The 17,606-nt window shown below is 42.2% G+C and overlaps 2 protein-coding genes across 4 annotated transcripts in view; one reads left to right on the top strand and one right to left on the bottom strand.

Moving 5' to 3' along the window:
- Window positions 1-17,087, top strand: part of KIF24 (kinesin family member 24) — a 54,828-nt gene extending 37,741 nt beyond the window's left edge. The window contains exons 8-12 of the mRNA XM_036260294.1: window positions 6,732-6,803; window positions 8,858-8,967; window positions 12,892-15,123; window positions 16,315-16,408; window positions 16,936-17,087. Coding sequence (XP_036116187.1) covers window positions 6,732-6,803; window positions 8,858-8,967; window positions 12,892-15,123; window positions 16,315-16,408; window positions 16,936-17,076 — 2,649 coding nt within the window. The 3' untranslated portion in view covers window positions 17,077-17,087. The remainder of the gene's footprint in view (window positions 1-6,731; window positions 6,804-8,857; window positions 8,968-12,891; window positions 15,124-16,314; window positions 16,409-16,935) is intronic.
- The window catches only part of UBAP1 (ubiquitin associated protein 1), a 66,296-nt gene continuing 65,353 nt past the window's right edge, over window positions 16,664-17,606 (bottom strand). For 2 of the 3 annotated variants that reach the window (XM_036260297.1, XM_036260295.1), the window contains one exon: window positions 16,664-16,866. The gene's annotated coding sequence lies outside the window, so the exon portion shown is untranslated. The remainder of the gene's footprint in view (window positions 16,867-17,606) is intronic. The other variant, XM_036260296.1, reaches the window with a different exon arrangement.

The raw sequence follows: 17,606 nt of genomic DNA on the forward strand, positions 1-17,606 counted from the left end.
CATTAAGTATTATAGTTTCTCCAGTTGTCCCATATAGTTGGTTTGTTCAAAAAAAGATGCAAAGAAAATCCTTTGGTTTCTTTTATTCCATATCGGTTCTTCTCTCTCTCTCTCTCTTTTTCTTCTTTCATTATCAGTGTATTTGTTTAGGAAAACTGGGTCTCTATCCTATAAGGTTTCCCACAGTCTGGATTAGGCTGACTGCATCCCCATGTTGATGTGTAACATGATAATATATCCATATTTTCTGTAAAGTTGTTAAGATCTATATTTGTGCTGTTCAGTATGGTAGCCACTAAGCTACATGTGTCTCTTGAGCATTTGAAACGTGTCACATCTGAATTGAAATATATTCTAAGTGTAAAATACACACTGGATTTTGAAGCATGTAAAGTATCTCTATATTTTCATTTTGATTACATGCTGAAATAATATTTTTGGATGTGTTGGATTAAATAAAACATAATTAAGATTGTGTATTTAATGTTATTAATATATATTAATGTGGATATTAGAAATTTAAACTAACATATATGGCTTGTATTTGTAGCTCATATGTTTCTGTTGGGAAAGTGCTGATCTACAGGATTGATCAGATTCAGTTTCTTTTCTTCTTTTTTTTGGTATGTGCCCCTAGCGGAAACCGAACCCAGGACTCTCTGGTCCGCAGGCCAACGCTCCAACCTCTGAGCCAAACCGGCTAGGGCTCAGTTTCTTTTTTTTGGCAAGAATAATTCATAGGTCATTCATAGACTTCCTGTAGGAACACATCAGGAGGTACAGAATGTCTGTTTATTTCTTTTTGTGATTTTAAGAATTAAGAAACATTCAAGTGTTGTCAGCTTAATTCCTTCATTATAAAGTTTCCCATCAGCCTTTTTCACCTAATGGTTTTAGAGCCACTGATGAGCATCTCTTATACCCATTGTTTCATTAGGGTTTCCAAAATGGTGATATTCTAATTCTAGTATTCTTTCTGTATTTGTTGGCCGGAAAGAATTTTTTATCAATGATATGATTATCCTGAAATATATGTAGTTCATACAGTGGAGTAAGATAAATGCTTGAGCCCTGGCCGGTTTGGCTCAGCGGTTAGAGCGTCCGCCTGCGGTCCGGAGAGACCCGGGTTCGTTTCCCGCTAAGGGCATGTACCTCGGTTGTAGTTTGTCCCCGGCCCTGGTTGGTCGTGCGGGTGGCAGCCACTCGATGTGTCCCTTTCACATCGATGTTTCCCTCTCTCTCTCCCTCCCACTCTGTCTGTACCAAAAATGGCAAAATGTCCTCGGATGAGGATAAAAAAAAAAAAAAAAAAAGATAAATGCTTGATTCTTTGCCTTTACTAACCAGTTTTCAGAATGAGTTGGTGTCTGGTAACCTAAACATGGACCAATGAGTTTGTTTACTTTTTAAAAAAAATTTTTATTAATATAAACTCGTTGTAATCATTATTCTTTTTACTGCTTAAATTGCATATTTTGGCTAGTGGGAGTCTTTTCAAGTATGTTCCTGTGTCTCTTTGACCCAACCCTACTAGTCCATTATAGTTTCTTGGCTTTCTGTTCTAAGCTCATTTCCTTCTCCAGGTTTGAATCAGCCATTTATTCATTAAGCCTTGGTTTTAGAGGGAATTGATATTTAGAGACCATTTAAGGGTGCTAGGAGTGCTTACTACCACTAGGTTAGTCCTTGCTTCTAGATATTTTTGATGGACATAGCTAGGAAATAGATTATCTTTTTGAAAGAGAAAATATATATCAAGGATTATAGGGTTTTTCCCAAAACACTAATTTGAAAGAATATATGCACCCCTATGTTCATTACAGCATTATTTACAATAGCTAAGATATGGAAGCAACCCAAGTGCCCATCAATAGATGAGTGGATAAAAAAGTAGACCCAGTCTCTCTCCCAATCTATCTGAAGATAAATGGGGGGAAAAAAGTATCCTCAGAGAGGATTAAAAAAAAAAAGTAGACTCAGCACTGTGGCTTTATCAACACAGAACATGAAAACTAGGAAAGAAGCTGCTGCCTCAAATGACATAAAAGTGATTCCTGAACGTCTTTGTGGAACCATTGAAGAGAGTGTCCCAGTGTACAAAAGTAATGGGTTATATGCTTTGAAATTTTGAAACAGTTAAAAAACTAATACAGGATCATACTATAAATACTGTTTGTAACTTGCTTTCCCCCTACTACCTATATATTGTAAATATCTTGCCATGTCGATACATATGCTTCGGCAACATTAAAAAAAAAAAGCGGTGGGCCCTGGCTGGTTTTGCTCAGTGGTTAGACTGTTGGCCCATGGACCAGAGTTGCAGGTTCAATTCTAGTCAAGGGTATGTACTGTAGTTGCAGTTCATCCCCGGCACTGGTTGGGGTCATGCAGGAGGCAACCAGTCGATGTGTCACTCTCACATCAATATTTTTCTCCCTCCCTCCCTCCCTCCCTCCCTCCCTCCCTCCCTCCCTCCCTCCCTCCCTCTCTATCTGAAGATAAAGTAGAAAAATATCCTCAGGTGAGGATGAAAAAACAGTTGTGGTACATATATACAATGGAATATTACTCGGTCATTAAAAAAAGAATGAAATTTTACCATTTGTGACAGCATGGATGGACCTAGAAGATATTATGCTAAGCGAAACAAGTCAGAAAAAGACAAATACCATATGATTTCACTTATATATAAAGTCTGAAGAACAATATAAAGAAAATCGAAACAGACTCATAATAGAGAAAACAGACTGATGGTTGCAAGAGGGGAGGACTGGGTGAAAAGGGGGAAGGGATCATGGACTGAGAGGTCCCAGTTTGATTCCCAGTTAGGGCACATGCTCAGGTTGTGGGCTCAATCCCCAGTGGGGGATGTGCAGGAGGCAGTTGATTGATGTTTCTCTCTCACATCAATGGTTCTCTCTCTCCCTTTCTCTCTCTCTAAAAAAAATCAATAAAAACACATTTTTAGAAGAAGAAAACGGGGGAAGGGATTAAGAAGTACAAATTGGTAGTTACAAAATATTCACAGGAATATAAAGTACAGCATGGGGAATAGAGTCAGTAATACTATAATAACTATGTATGGTGCCAGTGGATACTGGAAATATAAAGGGGAACACTTTGTAAAGTATATAATTGACTGCTACTCTATACACCTGAAACTAATACAAAATAATACTAAATGTAAACTGCAATGAAAAAAAAAATTTAATTTAAAAAAAAAAAAAGGCTACAGCAAGGATAAGTAGCAATAAAAAAAAGATTATAGGGTTTTTGCTCAATGTTTTGAATTTGTATTTCTCTCCCTTTTCTCTTATGCTAGTATTCTTTTTTTTTTTTTAATCCTCACCCGAGGACATTTTTCTACTTTTTTTTCAGATAGAGTGGGGGTGAGAGAGAGAGAGAGAGAGAGAGAGAGAGAGAGAGAGAGAAAGAAACATCGATGCGAAAGGGACACATTGAGTGGAAAGGGACACATTGAGTGGCTGCCACCCACATGACCAACCAGGGCCAGGGACAAACTGCAACCAAGGTACGTGCCCTTACAAGAACCAAACCCGGGTCTCTCTGGACCGTAGGCCGACGCTCTAATCGCTGAGCCAAACCGGCCAGGGCTATGCTAGTATTCTTAAATCCTAAAACATTAATGTATTTGCTCTACTTCAATATGTATGTATTTCAAAATAATGCTATTATGATTACTCATATTATGATTACTGAATCCAGATTAAGATTTCTTTGCAGTTTCCTTTTTATCCTTAGGTTGTATCCCACTTAGGGATATATAGTCAGAATATTGTGTTGGGAAGTCTCTTGGAAAAATTCTTCTTTGTGTGTTTAAGCTTATCAGTTTCGTATTCAGTTAAAGTAAAAATTGTAAAACAAGCTTCATTCAGAGAAGTCTAGTGTCCACCGTCCCCTCAACTCTTACTTTCCTCCTTTTCAATAATCATTTTTCTACTTAGACATAGTGTCACCTTTTGTCTTGGGGGAAGGGAAGAAATATAGTGTACTATAAATACTGTTGCACTTTGCTTTTTTCATTTAACAGTATCCTAGAACTCACTCCATAGAGATCTTTCTTGTTACTTATTACAGCTGTAATAATGCTGCCTGTGCCCCATTATTTAAGTACTTTTGATCAAAACTGAAGTTTCTAGCTAGATACATTATTTCTAGACCTCATAAGGGATAAATTGGGAGGCTAAGAGAGGTGAGAGAAAGAATCAGCATCTTTTTTTAAATGTTTGAATAATTTCAGATTTACAGATAAAGTTGCAAAAATAAATACATAGCATTCTTCACCCAGCTTCCCTAATGTTAGCATTTTACATAACATAGTAAAATGATCCTAAATCAGGAAATTAACATTAGTGTAATACTATTAACTAACTACAGACCTTGTTTGAATTTCACCAATGAACTCACTAATGTTCTTTTTCAGGTCCAGAATCCTTCCTATATGTATCACATTTAGTTGTCATGTCTCTGTAGGTTCCTCAGTTTTTGTCATTCGTGACCTTAACTTTGTAGAATGCTGGCCAGTTACTTTGCAGAATGTTTGATGTTTTCTCATGATTAGATTGAGGTAATTAATGTTTTGCAAGAATACCACTGAAATTGTATCCTTAGTGTATCATATTACACAGTACGTGAAGTCAATGTCTTATTACTGGTGATGTTAACCTTGATAACCTAGTGAAGGCGGTTTGTGCTAGGTTTTTCCACTGTAAGAGTACTATTTTCCCTTTGTAATTAATAAGTGTTTTATGGGGAGATACATTGGAACTATGCAAATATCCTGTTTACATCACACTTTTGCTGCCTAATTTTAGCATCCATTCATGATTCTTAACTGCAAATTTTACTGTGGTGTTTATCTGATGGGATATATATTCCTGTTATTCTTTCTACATTCATTAGTTGGAATTGCTGTAAGAAAGAGCTGTTCTTTCTCTTCAGTGTATTTATTTATTAGATTATTTATTTATAGCAGTAAATATTTCTTTTATTGCTAGATTATAATCCATTTTTATCATTTATTTTGTTGCTAAAATTGTCCCAGATTTGGCTATTGAGAACTCTATTGAATTGGCTCCTGTATCCTTTTGACATGCTCCGTCATTGTTTGAGCATCTTCTTGCCCTTTGGCACTACAAAATGTCACACTCTCATCTTGTACTTTCCCAGTCCTGATGCTGAAGTCAACCATTTCTCCAAGGAACCCCAGAACCAATATATGTTAAGCACTTACTATATGCTAGTCAGTTTAGTCTTCACAACAACTCTGTGAAGTAAGTTAAGCAAGTTCTCTTATGCCAACTTTATAGTTCAGGATTCTGAGGCTCAGATGGGTTAAGTAAATTGGCCAAGGGTCCAGAGCCTCTAGCTAGAAATCTGTGATTCTTAGATTTAAAACTATGGTCCAGGAGTCAACTATGAAACCTGGGAAGGAGTACCTATGAACTCATACAACCCTTTGGGGCTTGACTGTGTCTATCTCACATGGGCAATAGCATGTAAAGGGGTCTGGGAATAAGCCATCTAGAATCTGGGAACAAAATCTTGGACTCTTTGAGGTACACAAACATACTCCTTATTTCTTTCCTGTGTATTTTCCTTGGATATTCTTAGTGTTTAGTAAAATCTACTTTCCATTTCTCAAGGCCTCATAGAGATTGGTGGGCACACTTAGACTTAAGTATATAAGGGGCAGGTAGAACTCGGGCATGGTTTGGTTACCTGTTTGTCCATTCTGGAGAATCAGACCCAGTGCTAAAGTTTGGGGATATTGGATTGATTTGCAGTAAAAGAGAAAATTGAAAAATTTTCATACCTTCTTATACCCTGCAGCTTCTTAGATAGAGAGGGATTAGCTGCAGGCATCTATGGTTGCAGACAAGAACAGCCACAGCAAACTCTCAAAGCAACTTACCAGTTCTTGGTGAATTCCCAGTACTGGCACTTCCAAAGGATTCCTTCCATTCTCTCCACCCGCCCCTTTCATTTACTGCTTTTTAGCCTAGATGCATGACTCAGAAATAGATTTCTCCTCCCTCATCTTGGTCCTCCCATCCCTACCCTACCTGTTGCCCCTGGAGATCTGCGTATCCAAGTCTCTGCTGACACTAGTGATGTCCAGTGAACATTTCTTTGATGGACTATGCCCAGAAGCAAGTGACATGGTCTTACCTTTGGACCAAAATCCCTGATTTTTTAAAATAAGGAGGTAGTCCTAGGTGATTCTCAGTTCCTTCCCAGTTCTGACTCTAGAATTTCTCCTGCCCCATTCAGACAATTTATATCTTAATGTACACTTGAGTCTACAATTATAGGTGTGCACATGTGATTGGGGGAGTAGGGGGAGTATTATAGATATTGTCTCTATTTTCAGTGCTTCTGTAGTTGGGAAGAGTGTGAGAAGAAGAGAGAAAGGCACCTTGCAAACCAGAACTGCCACTATATAAGCTTAAACTTGCGACCTGTGGGAAGGTCCATGGGTTTGTCTGTTCTACACTATCAATGCTAGTCACAGCTTTTAAGTTGGGGGGCCCTTACCTAGGCACTGCTAGCATGATGTTTTCCAGTCTAGCTTGATTTTTCTTGTTGAACAGGAAAGTACCAGGGCATTTGACTTTTTTTTGAAGGATTGACTTTCTTTTGAATGTAAGAAAAATCTAATTTGTTACTCTCTCATTGCATATGATATTTGATGTGCTTCTTGTTTGCAGCTGAAGGAATGTATTCGAGCATTGGATCAGGAGCACACCCATACTCCCTTTCGGCAAAGCAAATTAACTCAGGTAAAGTTAAATGTGAGTTTTGAGTTTATTCTGGTTCACTCATTTTTTCTTCTTCCATTCATTTATTCATTCAACAGAGCATCCACTGCCAGCAAGGCATGATGCTAAGCATGGGGATGGGGGTGGGTAGTCATGTTCCTTCCAGGAGCTCGCAGTCTAGGAGGAGAGAGGGGCATCCTCAAGCAGAGAAACCTGTGGTATGAAGCAGCTGGATTCCCATAGGGGCAGCAGTGCTCTTCTGATCATCATCTAAGAGTTTTCTGTTTATTTCTAATGCAAACAAACCTTGCTGATGTAGTGGAGTCTCTGAACCTTTGAAGGAGTTGTGGTGTAGCTGTACTTGGTACTTTCTTAGCTATAAGACTTAGACCAGTGTTTCAATACAAAAACAAATGGCTGCAATTGAAAAGAATGATAAGTTTTTTACATGTACTGTTAGGAAAAATGACCAAAATCTATAGTTTAAATATATGAAATGAGAAAAACTATATAGAAAAATTATGCATTTGTTAACTGATTATTCTGAATGGTAGAACTATAGGTAACTTTTTCTTCTCTTTTTCTGTCATGAAAAGTGTACTTCAGCCCAGCCTGTGTGGCTCAGTGGCTGAGCGTTGATGCATGTTCCAAGAGGTCGCCAGTTCGATTCCTGGTCAGGGCACATGCCTGGGTTCTATCTCTCCCTGTCCCATCCTCTCTCTCTAAAATCAATAAAGAAAAAAAATGCACTTCATATTTATTAACAGAAAACACCAATAAGTCAACATTTGTAATGGCTGCAGAAGATGGCCCTTTGAAGGATTTATCTAGGTACAACCAGTTGTGAAGACAGTTATGGGTGTCCCTGGTTCCTTTCTTCACCGAGTCCTGTGCACACTAAAGGACAGACTAGGTAGAGGGCAGTATAGGCCAAGATCTTTGTGTTCTGAGAGAGGTTTTTACTCTGTGCAGCTAGACTAACAGCTCCATAGGGGCTGGGGCAGAACCTATGATAACATTGTTCCTTACTAGGCAGAGTTGGTGATATATGGGTTAGATTGTGTCTTCTCAAACATAATTTCATCCAGGGACCTAGGAAACCCTTCTTATAGGTGATTAGTCCTCATCCCAGAAAATGTATTTCTATTTAATTAAAATAATAATAATAATAATTCAAACAGTACATACAAGTACAAAGGAGATGGGGAAAGGTACCTGAAAAAATTCCACCTCCCAGTGATAACCATTCCTACATGTTGATGAACATCCTTCCAGGCATCTTCCTGCCCTATATCCTTATGAAGATCCACTTTTTGAGTTATGAAATTATAACTTTTTCACTCTTAAGATAGTTTTAGATCTTTCCATGTACCTAAGTACAGATATACATAATTATTTTGAATGGTTGTATTATATTCAGCTTACAATTATATAGTTTGTTCTATTTATAGTCTCCTAGATTTGCCAAACCAATGGTGTGTGCATTTTTTACATTTTGTCTTTTTTTTTTTAAGGGAGGGAGGGGGAAAGAGAGAGAGGAACATTGATGTGAGAGAGACACATAGATTGGTTGCCTCCCGTACAACCCCAATGGGAGGAGGGGGGTATTGAACCTGCAATCCAAGTATGTGCCCTAGACCAGGAATCAAACCTGCGACCCTTTGGTCTGCAGACTGACTAACCACTGAGCCAAACAGGCCAGGGCCATTTTTTACATTTTGATACATATTGCCAAACTGCTCTCCCAAAAGTTTGTCCCAGTTCATGGTACACAGTACATGGGTGGTTTAGTAGTATATGAGAGCTCATTTCCCTAGATCCTCAGAGGGCAGGGTTTCATGAGTCTTAATCTTATGGGTGAAAAAAGTGTTAGTTTTTATAATGATTTGTTTGCATTTCTTGGATTAGCAATGAAGGGAGTATTTTTTTTTTATTTTTATTACTTGTGTTTCTTCTTTTGTGAATTGCCTTTTTGTAGACAGGGGAACTGTGATGACCCAGTGTCCTATATACAATAAGTAGTCAGTATGCCTTTTGTTAGTTTACTTCATTGGCCTGCCTTCTGTTTTGGACAGGTCCTGAAAGACTCTTTCATCGGCAATGCCAAAACCTGCATGATTGCCAACATCTCACCAAGCCATGTGGCCACTGAACACACTCTAAATACTTTGCGCTATGCTGACCGGTGAGTCCCTCTCAGGTGGCAGGTCGTGTGTGTGTGTGTCTGTCTGTGTCATACACACACAGAGATCTGACCTTGAATACACACATCTGTTCTTGGAGAAGTGATCCTACCACCAGGATTTTGTGCAATTGGTCATTTAGAAAATGTGGCCTGGTAGGCCCTGACATTTTATAAGTGTGAATATGACAAGAGGAAGGTGACACAGTTTCTTGTTCAGTAGCTTTTATTTTTTTTTTAATATGTTTTTATTGATATTTTAGAGAGAGAGAAAAATCAATGTGAGAGAGAAACATCGATCAGCTGCCTCCTGTACACCCCCTACTGGGGATTGTGCTCACAAACTGGGCGTAGAATCAAACAGGGACCTCTCAGTCCCTGGGACTATACTCTGTCCACTGAGCCATACCAGCTGGGCTGTTCAGTAGCTTTTAAATGACTAACAGGAGATGAAATATTTTTCTGCAGTGGAATCTTAGCCTTTGCCCTAATTGTAAGGGATAAAACAATATTACTGTCAAGGCAGAAGCACTTAAAAGAAACCAACCCAGACATGAGGCCCAGAGAAGGGCAAGAACTTTAAAACGGCTCACTGGGCCCTATCTGGTTTGGCTCAGCAGTTAGAGTGTCAGCCTGTGGACCAAAGAATCTCTGATTCAATTCCGATCAAGGGGATGTAACTCGGTTGCGGTTTGGTCCCTTGCTCTGGTTGGGTGGTGAGGGAAGCAACCAGTCAATGTGTCTCTCACATCGATGTTTCTCTCTCCCTTCCTCCCTCCCACTCTGTCTGAAGAAAGGGAAAAATATCCTCAGGTGAGGACTAAAAAAATAAAATAAAATAATAAAAAACAAAAAGGCTCATTGGCAGTTGTTGGCAGAGCTAGTACCTCTTACCCTGTGGTCACGTGTTTCCTCTGGTGGGTGAAGATGCTCTCATTACCATGCTTTCCTCTGGCTACTTTGCTGCCTGGTCCTATCTTATATCTTCCTCTTTGGTCTCCCAGAAGTTGTCTCCAAGGTTAAACTATTTGAGGGAAATCTATTATTTTTTTTATTACTGTTGAAGAATCTTTAGTATCCATGGCATGTTATGAAACTCGTTGAAAAGGAAAGATGAACTATCATTTAAGTTCCATGAGAACAGGAACCTTATCTGTGTTTCTCCACCATATCTCCATTGCCCAGATAATACTTGCTAACTAGTAAATGCACAGTAAATATTTGTGAATGAAAGAAGGAGCTCCTCCTGGGTGTCAGGGCTTGAGTGAGGTCCTCTGTGTACCTTACCTCATTTAAATAGGAGAAATTGTTTACAAAGTAGTTACAAGAATGGGCTCTGGAGTCCGACTGTCTGGGCCAATACCCTGCCTCTGCCACTAGCTAGCTGAGTAGCCTCAGACAAGTCTTCAACTTCTCTGAGCCCCAGTTTTCTTCCAAGAGGAAATAATAGCACCTACCTCATATAACAGTTATGTGGAACCAATGAAATAATATGTATAAACAGCTTACCTCCATGCCCAGCACATAATGAGAACTCAGTATATGTTAACTTGAATAATAGTAATATTATATGTCTCCAAATAAGTTTCCTGAAGGAGGTTTCCTTTATTACACGGTTTCCTAATGCCAGCACATTAGCACTGCTAGAAGAAAGTGACTACTTCATAAACTGAGATCAGATAGAAGATATGCAATGATTCAAAATTGTTTCCAAAACCACGATGGCTTAAAGTCCACCCCCACCCCCCCAACCCCACCCCCCGCCCATGTATTCATTATCCAGCTTCAACAATTAAGTCTAAGCTGATCTTGCTTCATAACTCCAGCTGGACCCCTAGCGGGTATATCAAAAGAGAGCTCAGTTTCTCAAATCATAGACATCATATCAGATGCTTGAACTTCATCATTAGGAGCAGAGAATAAGACAATCCTCTCAGTGCTCAGTAAAGGAAGATGGAAATAATCTTTTATCATAGGGGATGTATTGAGTACAATTGAGAAATTATTTGAAATAATTTTGGTTAAAAAAAACAGTAGAAAAAGTGCAATAGAAACAATCCTATTCAAAGCATTCTGAGAAATTATTGAAAATAAATATGAAAGCCATTTGTTTTATGTGCTTAAATGAAGACTAAAATATTTTAGGTAACAATCTGCATACACAGAATGATGATTTTATTGCTTATTTTAAAATTTTCTCTCATTTTAAATTTTCATCTCTCCACATACTAGAAAAATGTTGCTGAATAGCCTAAAAATAAAGTTCCAGCTGGACCCCTAGCAGGTATATCAAATGAGAGCTCAGTGACAGGAGTGATGCTGGTAACAGGCAGTTGGAAGCTTTTAGCATCAATGATCAAATTACCTGTAAGATTCCTTCTGGCACTCAGGTTTCTAGAACTATGTACTATTACTCCTATGAGGAATTTTGGTGTTTCTCTCTTTTTTTCTCTCTCTTTATTGATTTAGAGAGAGAGGAAAGGAGGGGGAGAGATAGAAACATCAATGAGAGAGAACATTGGCCACCAGGAATCAAACCAGTGACCTCTTGTTGTATGGGTCAATGCTCAACCACTGAGCCACACCGGCTGGGCTGGTGTTTCTCTCTTAATAAAACTAAAATAACTCAGATTTTAATAGCAGGAAATAATTTGGAACCATCTAGACTTGCTGTGTGGCACCTGTCAGTCCATTCCTTGTATTCATGCCCTACTGCAACGCCTAAGCAAAGGCCCATCCATGGAACAATTCTTGTCTTGCTACATCTCTTTGCTTAGCTGTTATCTAACCCGCCTTGTTTCTCAGACCTAAAAGAAGATTCAAATCAAGATTCAGTGTCAGATTTACTATCTTGGTTTTCAGAAATGGCCAGAGGGGTCATTTAGCCCCCCATTGAGGATTGGATTAAAGTCAAAACAATGGAAAAGACATTTTCCAAGAGCCCCCAGTAGAAGCACTGCTCCTTCTTAGGGAATTTTAAACCACTGGAGAGTTATGTTTCTACTTGAAATTCCAATTTTTTATAGTGTTTTTGTGTTGAGTATCACAGAGTAAGAGACTTTGATCTTGGCAACTGAATCTCAGCAGATACCTAATTCTGGATTTTTCTATGTTCTCTAAAATTTTTTTGTGGAATAGAGCAAGGTCTTCTATTTCTCTATCTGGGGGGCAGTTTTGCCTCCCTGGGTACATTTGCCAATTTCCAGAGACACTTTTGATTGTTTCGGCTGGGGAGAAGTCTGCTGGCATTGAGTGGGTAGGGGCCAACAGTGCTGCTGAACATCCCATACTGCACAGGAAAGCCCCCCACAACAAAGAATTACCTGGCCCCAAATCCCACTAATGCTAAGGTTGAGAAACCTGGGAATACACAGACGTGTCATTTTTCCCTTAATGGTATTAGCATAAGCCTGCTTATTTCCATGGGGCTTTTGCTTCCTGAAATGTCCGGCAGGTTTGAGTGAACTCGTTTTCTCAGAAGCCTGAACGTAGGTGGTTTTCAGGAAAAGAGGGTTCTGTTTGTGGAATAGTGAATGGGTGAATGGGGGACCTGAAGCTCCTGAGTTGGCCCACCTTCAGGAAGTGTGGAGTGGGCCCTGCTTAGACGTAGTGCATTTCTGACACTAGCTCCTCTGGCCTGTCCCTCACATGAGACTGTGGTGATTTCCAAAACTCTTCTGATTGTGGAATGTTGGGTGCATGCTTATATCCTCAGAGAAGACATTAGTCTTTTTTGTTCAAGTAAAGAGAGGTATCTCATGTTAAAATAGAATCTCCCCATTTTTTTTTCTTATTCTCTATCAGATTAAAAAATAATAACTCCCAATCTTTGTAATACTTTGCTTTGGTTTTGTTTTCCCTGAAAGCTGTAGAAAAGGAATTATAGAACATGAAGAATCACATTTAATATAAAATGATCATTTACAGGGTCAAAGAACTAAAGAAAGGCATCAGATGTTGCACTTCAGCTGCCAGTCGAAATCGAACATCTGGAAACTCTTCTCCAAAACGAATTCAGAACTCCCCTGTATCCCTGACAGGGGACAAGTGTTCTCCAAAAAAAGTCAAGCTGGGGCTTCAGCAGTCATTCACAGTGGCACCTGGCTCCACGAGAGGGAAGGCCCATCCCCTGGCCAGCCACCCACCTAACATCCCTTTTACTCCTGTACCTAAAGTCCCTGGTAAAAAGGGCGGTTCCAGAGGGAGTCCTCCTCACGAGTGGATCATTCAGACTAGCCCTGTCAAAGGAACCATGCGATCTGGACATTTAGCCAAAAAAAAGGAAGAAGAGTCAGTTTCATTGTGCTCTGAGAAAAGTCAAATCAGCAACAAAACTGCCCTTGGGTGGGGAAGCAGGGTCCCTGGCCCAGGACAAGACCTGGCGCATGGTAAGCTGACCAAATACAAGAAAGTGCAGACTGTGCAGCCAGTGCAAAAGCAGCCTGTGTCACGAGTTGAGTTCTTTGGCAACATCCACCACTTAGCAGAGTATAGTCAGGGCAGCAAGGGGGACACACTTGCCAGGCCTGCCTCTGAAGCTTGGACAAACATCCCTCCACATCAGAAGGAAAGGGAGGAACATTTGCGCTTTTATCACCAGCAGTTCCAGCAGCCACCTCTCCTCCAGCAGAAATTAAAGTACCAACCACTAGAAAGGTTGTTATGCCAGTACAGGCCCCAAGAGGGACAGTTCCAGAATAAGACCCCTCCTCCCTTGCACTCTTATTCTGAGAGTCATGATGGAGTGCAAGCTGAGGACCTTGATGATAGTGATTTCAGTGAAGATTCCTTCTCACATGTCTCTAGTCAGAGGACCACAAAGCACAGAAACATCCTGGAGAATAGTGAAGGCTCATTCTTCCTTCATCAGAGGGAACAAGGTCCCGAGGAGCAGGTGGATGAAAGGCAACAGAGTCTGGTTTTTAGCCCCAGGTTAGATAGTGATGAGAAGGATCTAACTGGAAGCTGGATGTACTCCAGGGATCCCACAAGCCACAAAAGAGCAGCAATTGATCACGGCCACAGCCCAAGTAAGGTGCCCTCGGACTGGAGCATAGAAGAGGACTGTACCTCTTCAGGACCTTCTCCCAGAGACAAACTGACAGAGAAGCCATACTGCTCACAGGTAGACTTTGTATATAACCAGAAAAGGGGTGGTGGCTTAGCCTCTGATCTCAAACAAGATGCTTTCAGAAGTGAAGTTCCCCGGCAGGCTGAGGGCAGCTTGCCACTCCTGAAGGAAGATGGTTTCACTTTCTCTCTATCCCTCATTGCAATTCCTGGATCCCCAGACCAAAGAGACGCAGTCAGCACACCTCTGATAGAACTAAGCAAGGACAGCCCAAATGTGGCAACTAGAACAATACGAAACAGTAGCCCTTTCCAAGAAGACTCTAGAGATGAATTAGGCACGTGCTCTGAATATGGTTCTGGATTGATGGCTCCCCTCACTGTGTCTCTCCTGGAGATCCCAGACGACAAGGGCTCTCATCCCTTGGACCAGCTGTCCCAGGATGGAGCTACAAACAGCCTAGTCAGCACAGGGGGGCCAGCTGTGAGCCACACAGTGTCATCTGGTGATCAAGAGGCAGTCCTGCCAGTGTCTTTGGCAAGTGGGCACCTGTGGCTCTCGTCATCTCCCCCTGACAATAAGCCTGGTGCTGATCTTCCAGTTCTGTCCCCATCACCCATCCATCAGCACCCATCTGACAAGCTACCCAACAGGGAGGCTGACCTGGGGGAGGTCAACCAGAGGAGAGAGACTGCACTTTTCTCCCAGGAGTATGTGGCTAGTGAGCAATATGATGCCGATGCTGAGGAAACAGAGCTGAACAGCTCCCAGTGTTTCCCAGGAAAGCCCTTCCCCACCACACATAATGGAGGACCCCACTGTGAGCCTACACTTGCCCCACAAATAGGAAGCAGTGACGTGGCTGACCAGCCCTGGGCTCAAGAGGGAAAGCATTTGGCAGAGCCTGGTTGGCAGGAGCTGGATTTGTCCATGGGCTCCATCAAGTTGCCCTGCTCCAATGAGGACATCACATGGCTCAAACACAGGCCAATCCAAAGGTGCTTAGCAAGGCCAGGCTCTCCCTTGCTTCCCAGCTTCCCTCCCAAGACTGCCGGAACACAGCAGCAGCCCTCCCTGGGGCACGCACAGTAAGTTTGACTTTCTTCCTGAGACTTGAGCCCCTTTGGCACTCCTTCCACCCAGCTTAATTTAATGTTCTGCCTGTTCTGGGAATGGCTATGGTTAGCTGTGTCAGAGCTGTACTGCGACTAGAGAAAGGCTTTGTCCAGCTTTTCAAGGGAGTCTCTGCCTAGATGCATCTGACATGAATAGCAGGAATAAAACGTACTGGAGCAAGCCTGCCAGGGTGAGTGGACCCTCTGCCTGGGAAAGCTGAGATGTGAGTGAGGAGGGAGGATCTGTCCCTGTAAGTAGACCTATGACCTCTGGTGAAATCAGAATCCTCTTCATTCTTTTGGGTCTATACTGTATTCCTAGAAGCGCCGCCCAGGTACCCAGTAGCTGTGGCCTTGCGCCTCCAGAGCTAAAACAGGTTGGGCCCTTCCAAGACAGGGAAGGTAAAAAAATGGTGGGGGCGAGGGGTTGTGCTGCTTTCCCCAAAGGATGCTGTGTGTGGATGGTGCAGCAGAGATGAGACAGCAGCATTAGAGATGTGAAAAAAGGAGGTGGAGAGATGGTGAGCAGGGTGAGCCTGTGGGAACAGATACTTCCTTTATGAGGCTACAGTCCTTTGCTGGGGCTCCTGATATCCGGACCAGCTGTCTACCTGCTGTTCACTAGTGCTCAGGCCAGGGCCATGGACATAAGGAGGGACATGCAGGGGTGTACAGGTGAGGGGCCCGCCTCTCCCAGGTAGACAGTCTTGTCTCTGTGGTTTCTACCCATCACTAGGGCCTGACAAAAGGCTGATCTTCTGGCTTCTAACTCAAACACCCTTGCTTTGGTCCCAGAACCCCCGTAAGTAGAAATGACAGCAGGCTAGGCAGCAGGCTCTACCTTGTGCCAAGTATGTCAGCTGCAGTGGCACAGCCTTGAGCCTTTATGCAGAGAAGCTGTGGGCAGCTTCCCTTAGTGTACTTGAGGAAGTAGGAAATAGCTCCAGAAGCCCCTCTCCCCCCCAGTATTTCAGTGGTGTTTTCTAGTCCCTTGATTAGTCCTAAGAATAGGTGAGGGGGAGGTCAAGGGAGCTGGTCCTGGTCAATGCCTTTACTACTTCGGGCAGAGCCAGCTTCTGACTTGGAAATGGGCTCAGCTCCAAAAAGCTGCCCAGGAGAGATGGGAGGCCCAGAGGCTTACAGCATCCCCTCTGGTGTTCCCAGGCAGGTGGTCATCCGAGCACATCAGGAACAGCTGAATGAAATGGCCGAGCTGGGCTTCAAGGAGGAGACCCTGATGAACCAGTTGGTTCCTAATGTAAGTGGTTGTGGCTGGACACTCAGGGGCTGTTGGGAATTAGCCTGTAGCTAGTTCGATGGTCAGCTGTGTTTGCTGTGATTAGGTGTGGGGTAAGGGTCTGTTGTCACACTCAAACCATTGTTGAGGCCTTGGACCTCCTCTTGCCACTCCTCTGGGATAGCTTGAGGGAGTGTAAGAACAGGTGGGATATAGTGCTAAACTCCCCATTCCAAGGCTAAAATGTTTCCAGCCTCTATCCTTCTGTTCTGCCTTCCTAGTGGCTTATTGGGGCTCCTCCTTGTGACAGTAAGTCACATGCAGTCCAGAGATACTTCTTCAAAATCACCCCTTACCATGAAAACTATATTACCTCTACATATAAAGTGTTTCAAATGCAGAGAAGTGGGCCGCACCCTGTGCCATAGTGACTATCCTGCAGGTTTTCCAGCTGGAGGGGCCTGGGCTCTCAAGTTTTCCTGCAAGAGAAAAGTAGATCTGGGAGAGGACCGGCAACAGTACCATTTGTCCTTTGTTTCCTATCTCAGGATTTTGAAGATTTTGTCACGCAGTTGGATGAAATCATGGTTATGAAAACCAAGTGCATCCAGAGTCTGAGGAACCAGCTGCAGCTATACCTAGCCTGCCACAGGCTATCTGAGGCTCCTGAGAGGACAGCGGTGTCTTAGAGCAAGATCCAGTATGGGGTAGTGGGGGCAGCTGAAGAGCCTGTGCTGGGTTCTCAGAGGCTAAAGGGGCCTCTGCCAGGTTATGCCTGCAGATATTAGAACCCACTCCCTGATCCTGTCTATGCTAGTCTCTCCATAGCCACACATGGCCTTGGCTGAACCCCAGCTCCTCTCTCAGGGACAAACCTCTATCCTTCAGTTCCAAGCACAGGAGCATCTTAATGTGCCCCTCCCTTCTTTGGGGCTGGAACTTCTTACTAACCCCTTGTCTGTGAAAACACACTTGGGTCTAATAATTACCCTGTAGATGTTTCTGAATTTGAAATTAAGAGTATCGGTAGTCAGCGGTAACCTAGAGGCCAGGGGTCACAAGCTGGGGAAGATAACATGCTGAACCCAGGAGCTTTATCAGGTGAATTCAGTGCCTGTCCTGAGGACTTGGCCAAAAACTAAAACATTGGTGCTAGTAGGGTAGGGGCAGGGTGAGCTGTGCCCCATTATTTGGGGCATTAGGTTAGCTTTTGACATGT

This window comes from Molossus molossus, unplaced genomic scaffold, assembly GCF_014108415.1.
Source record: "Molossus molossus isolate mMolMol1 unplaced genomic scaffold, mMolMol1.p scaffold_m16_p_14, whole genome shotgun sequence".
Taxonomy (NCBI): Eukaryota; Metazoa; Chordata; class Mammalia; order Chiroptera; family Molossidae; genus Molossus; species Molossus molossus.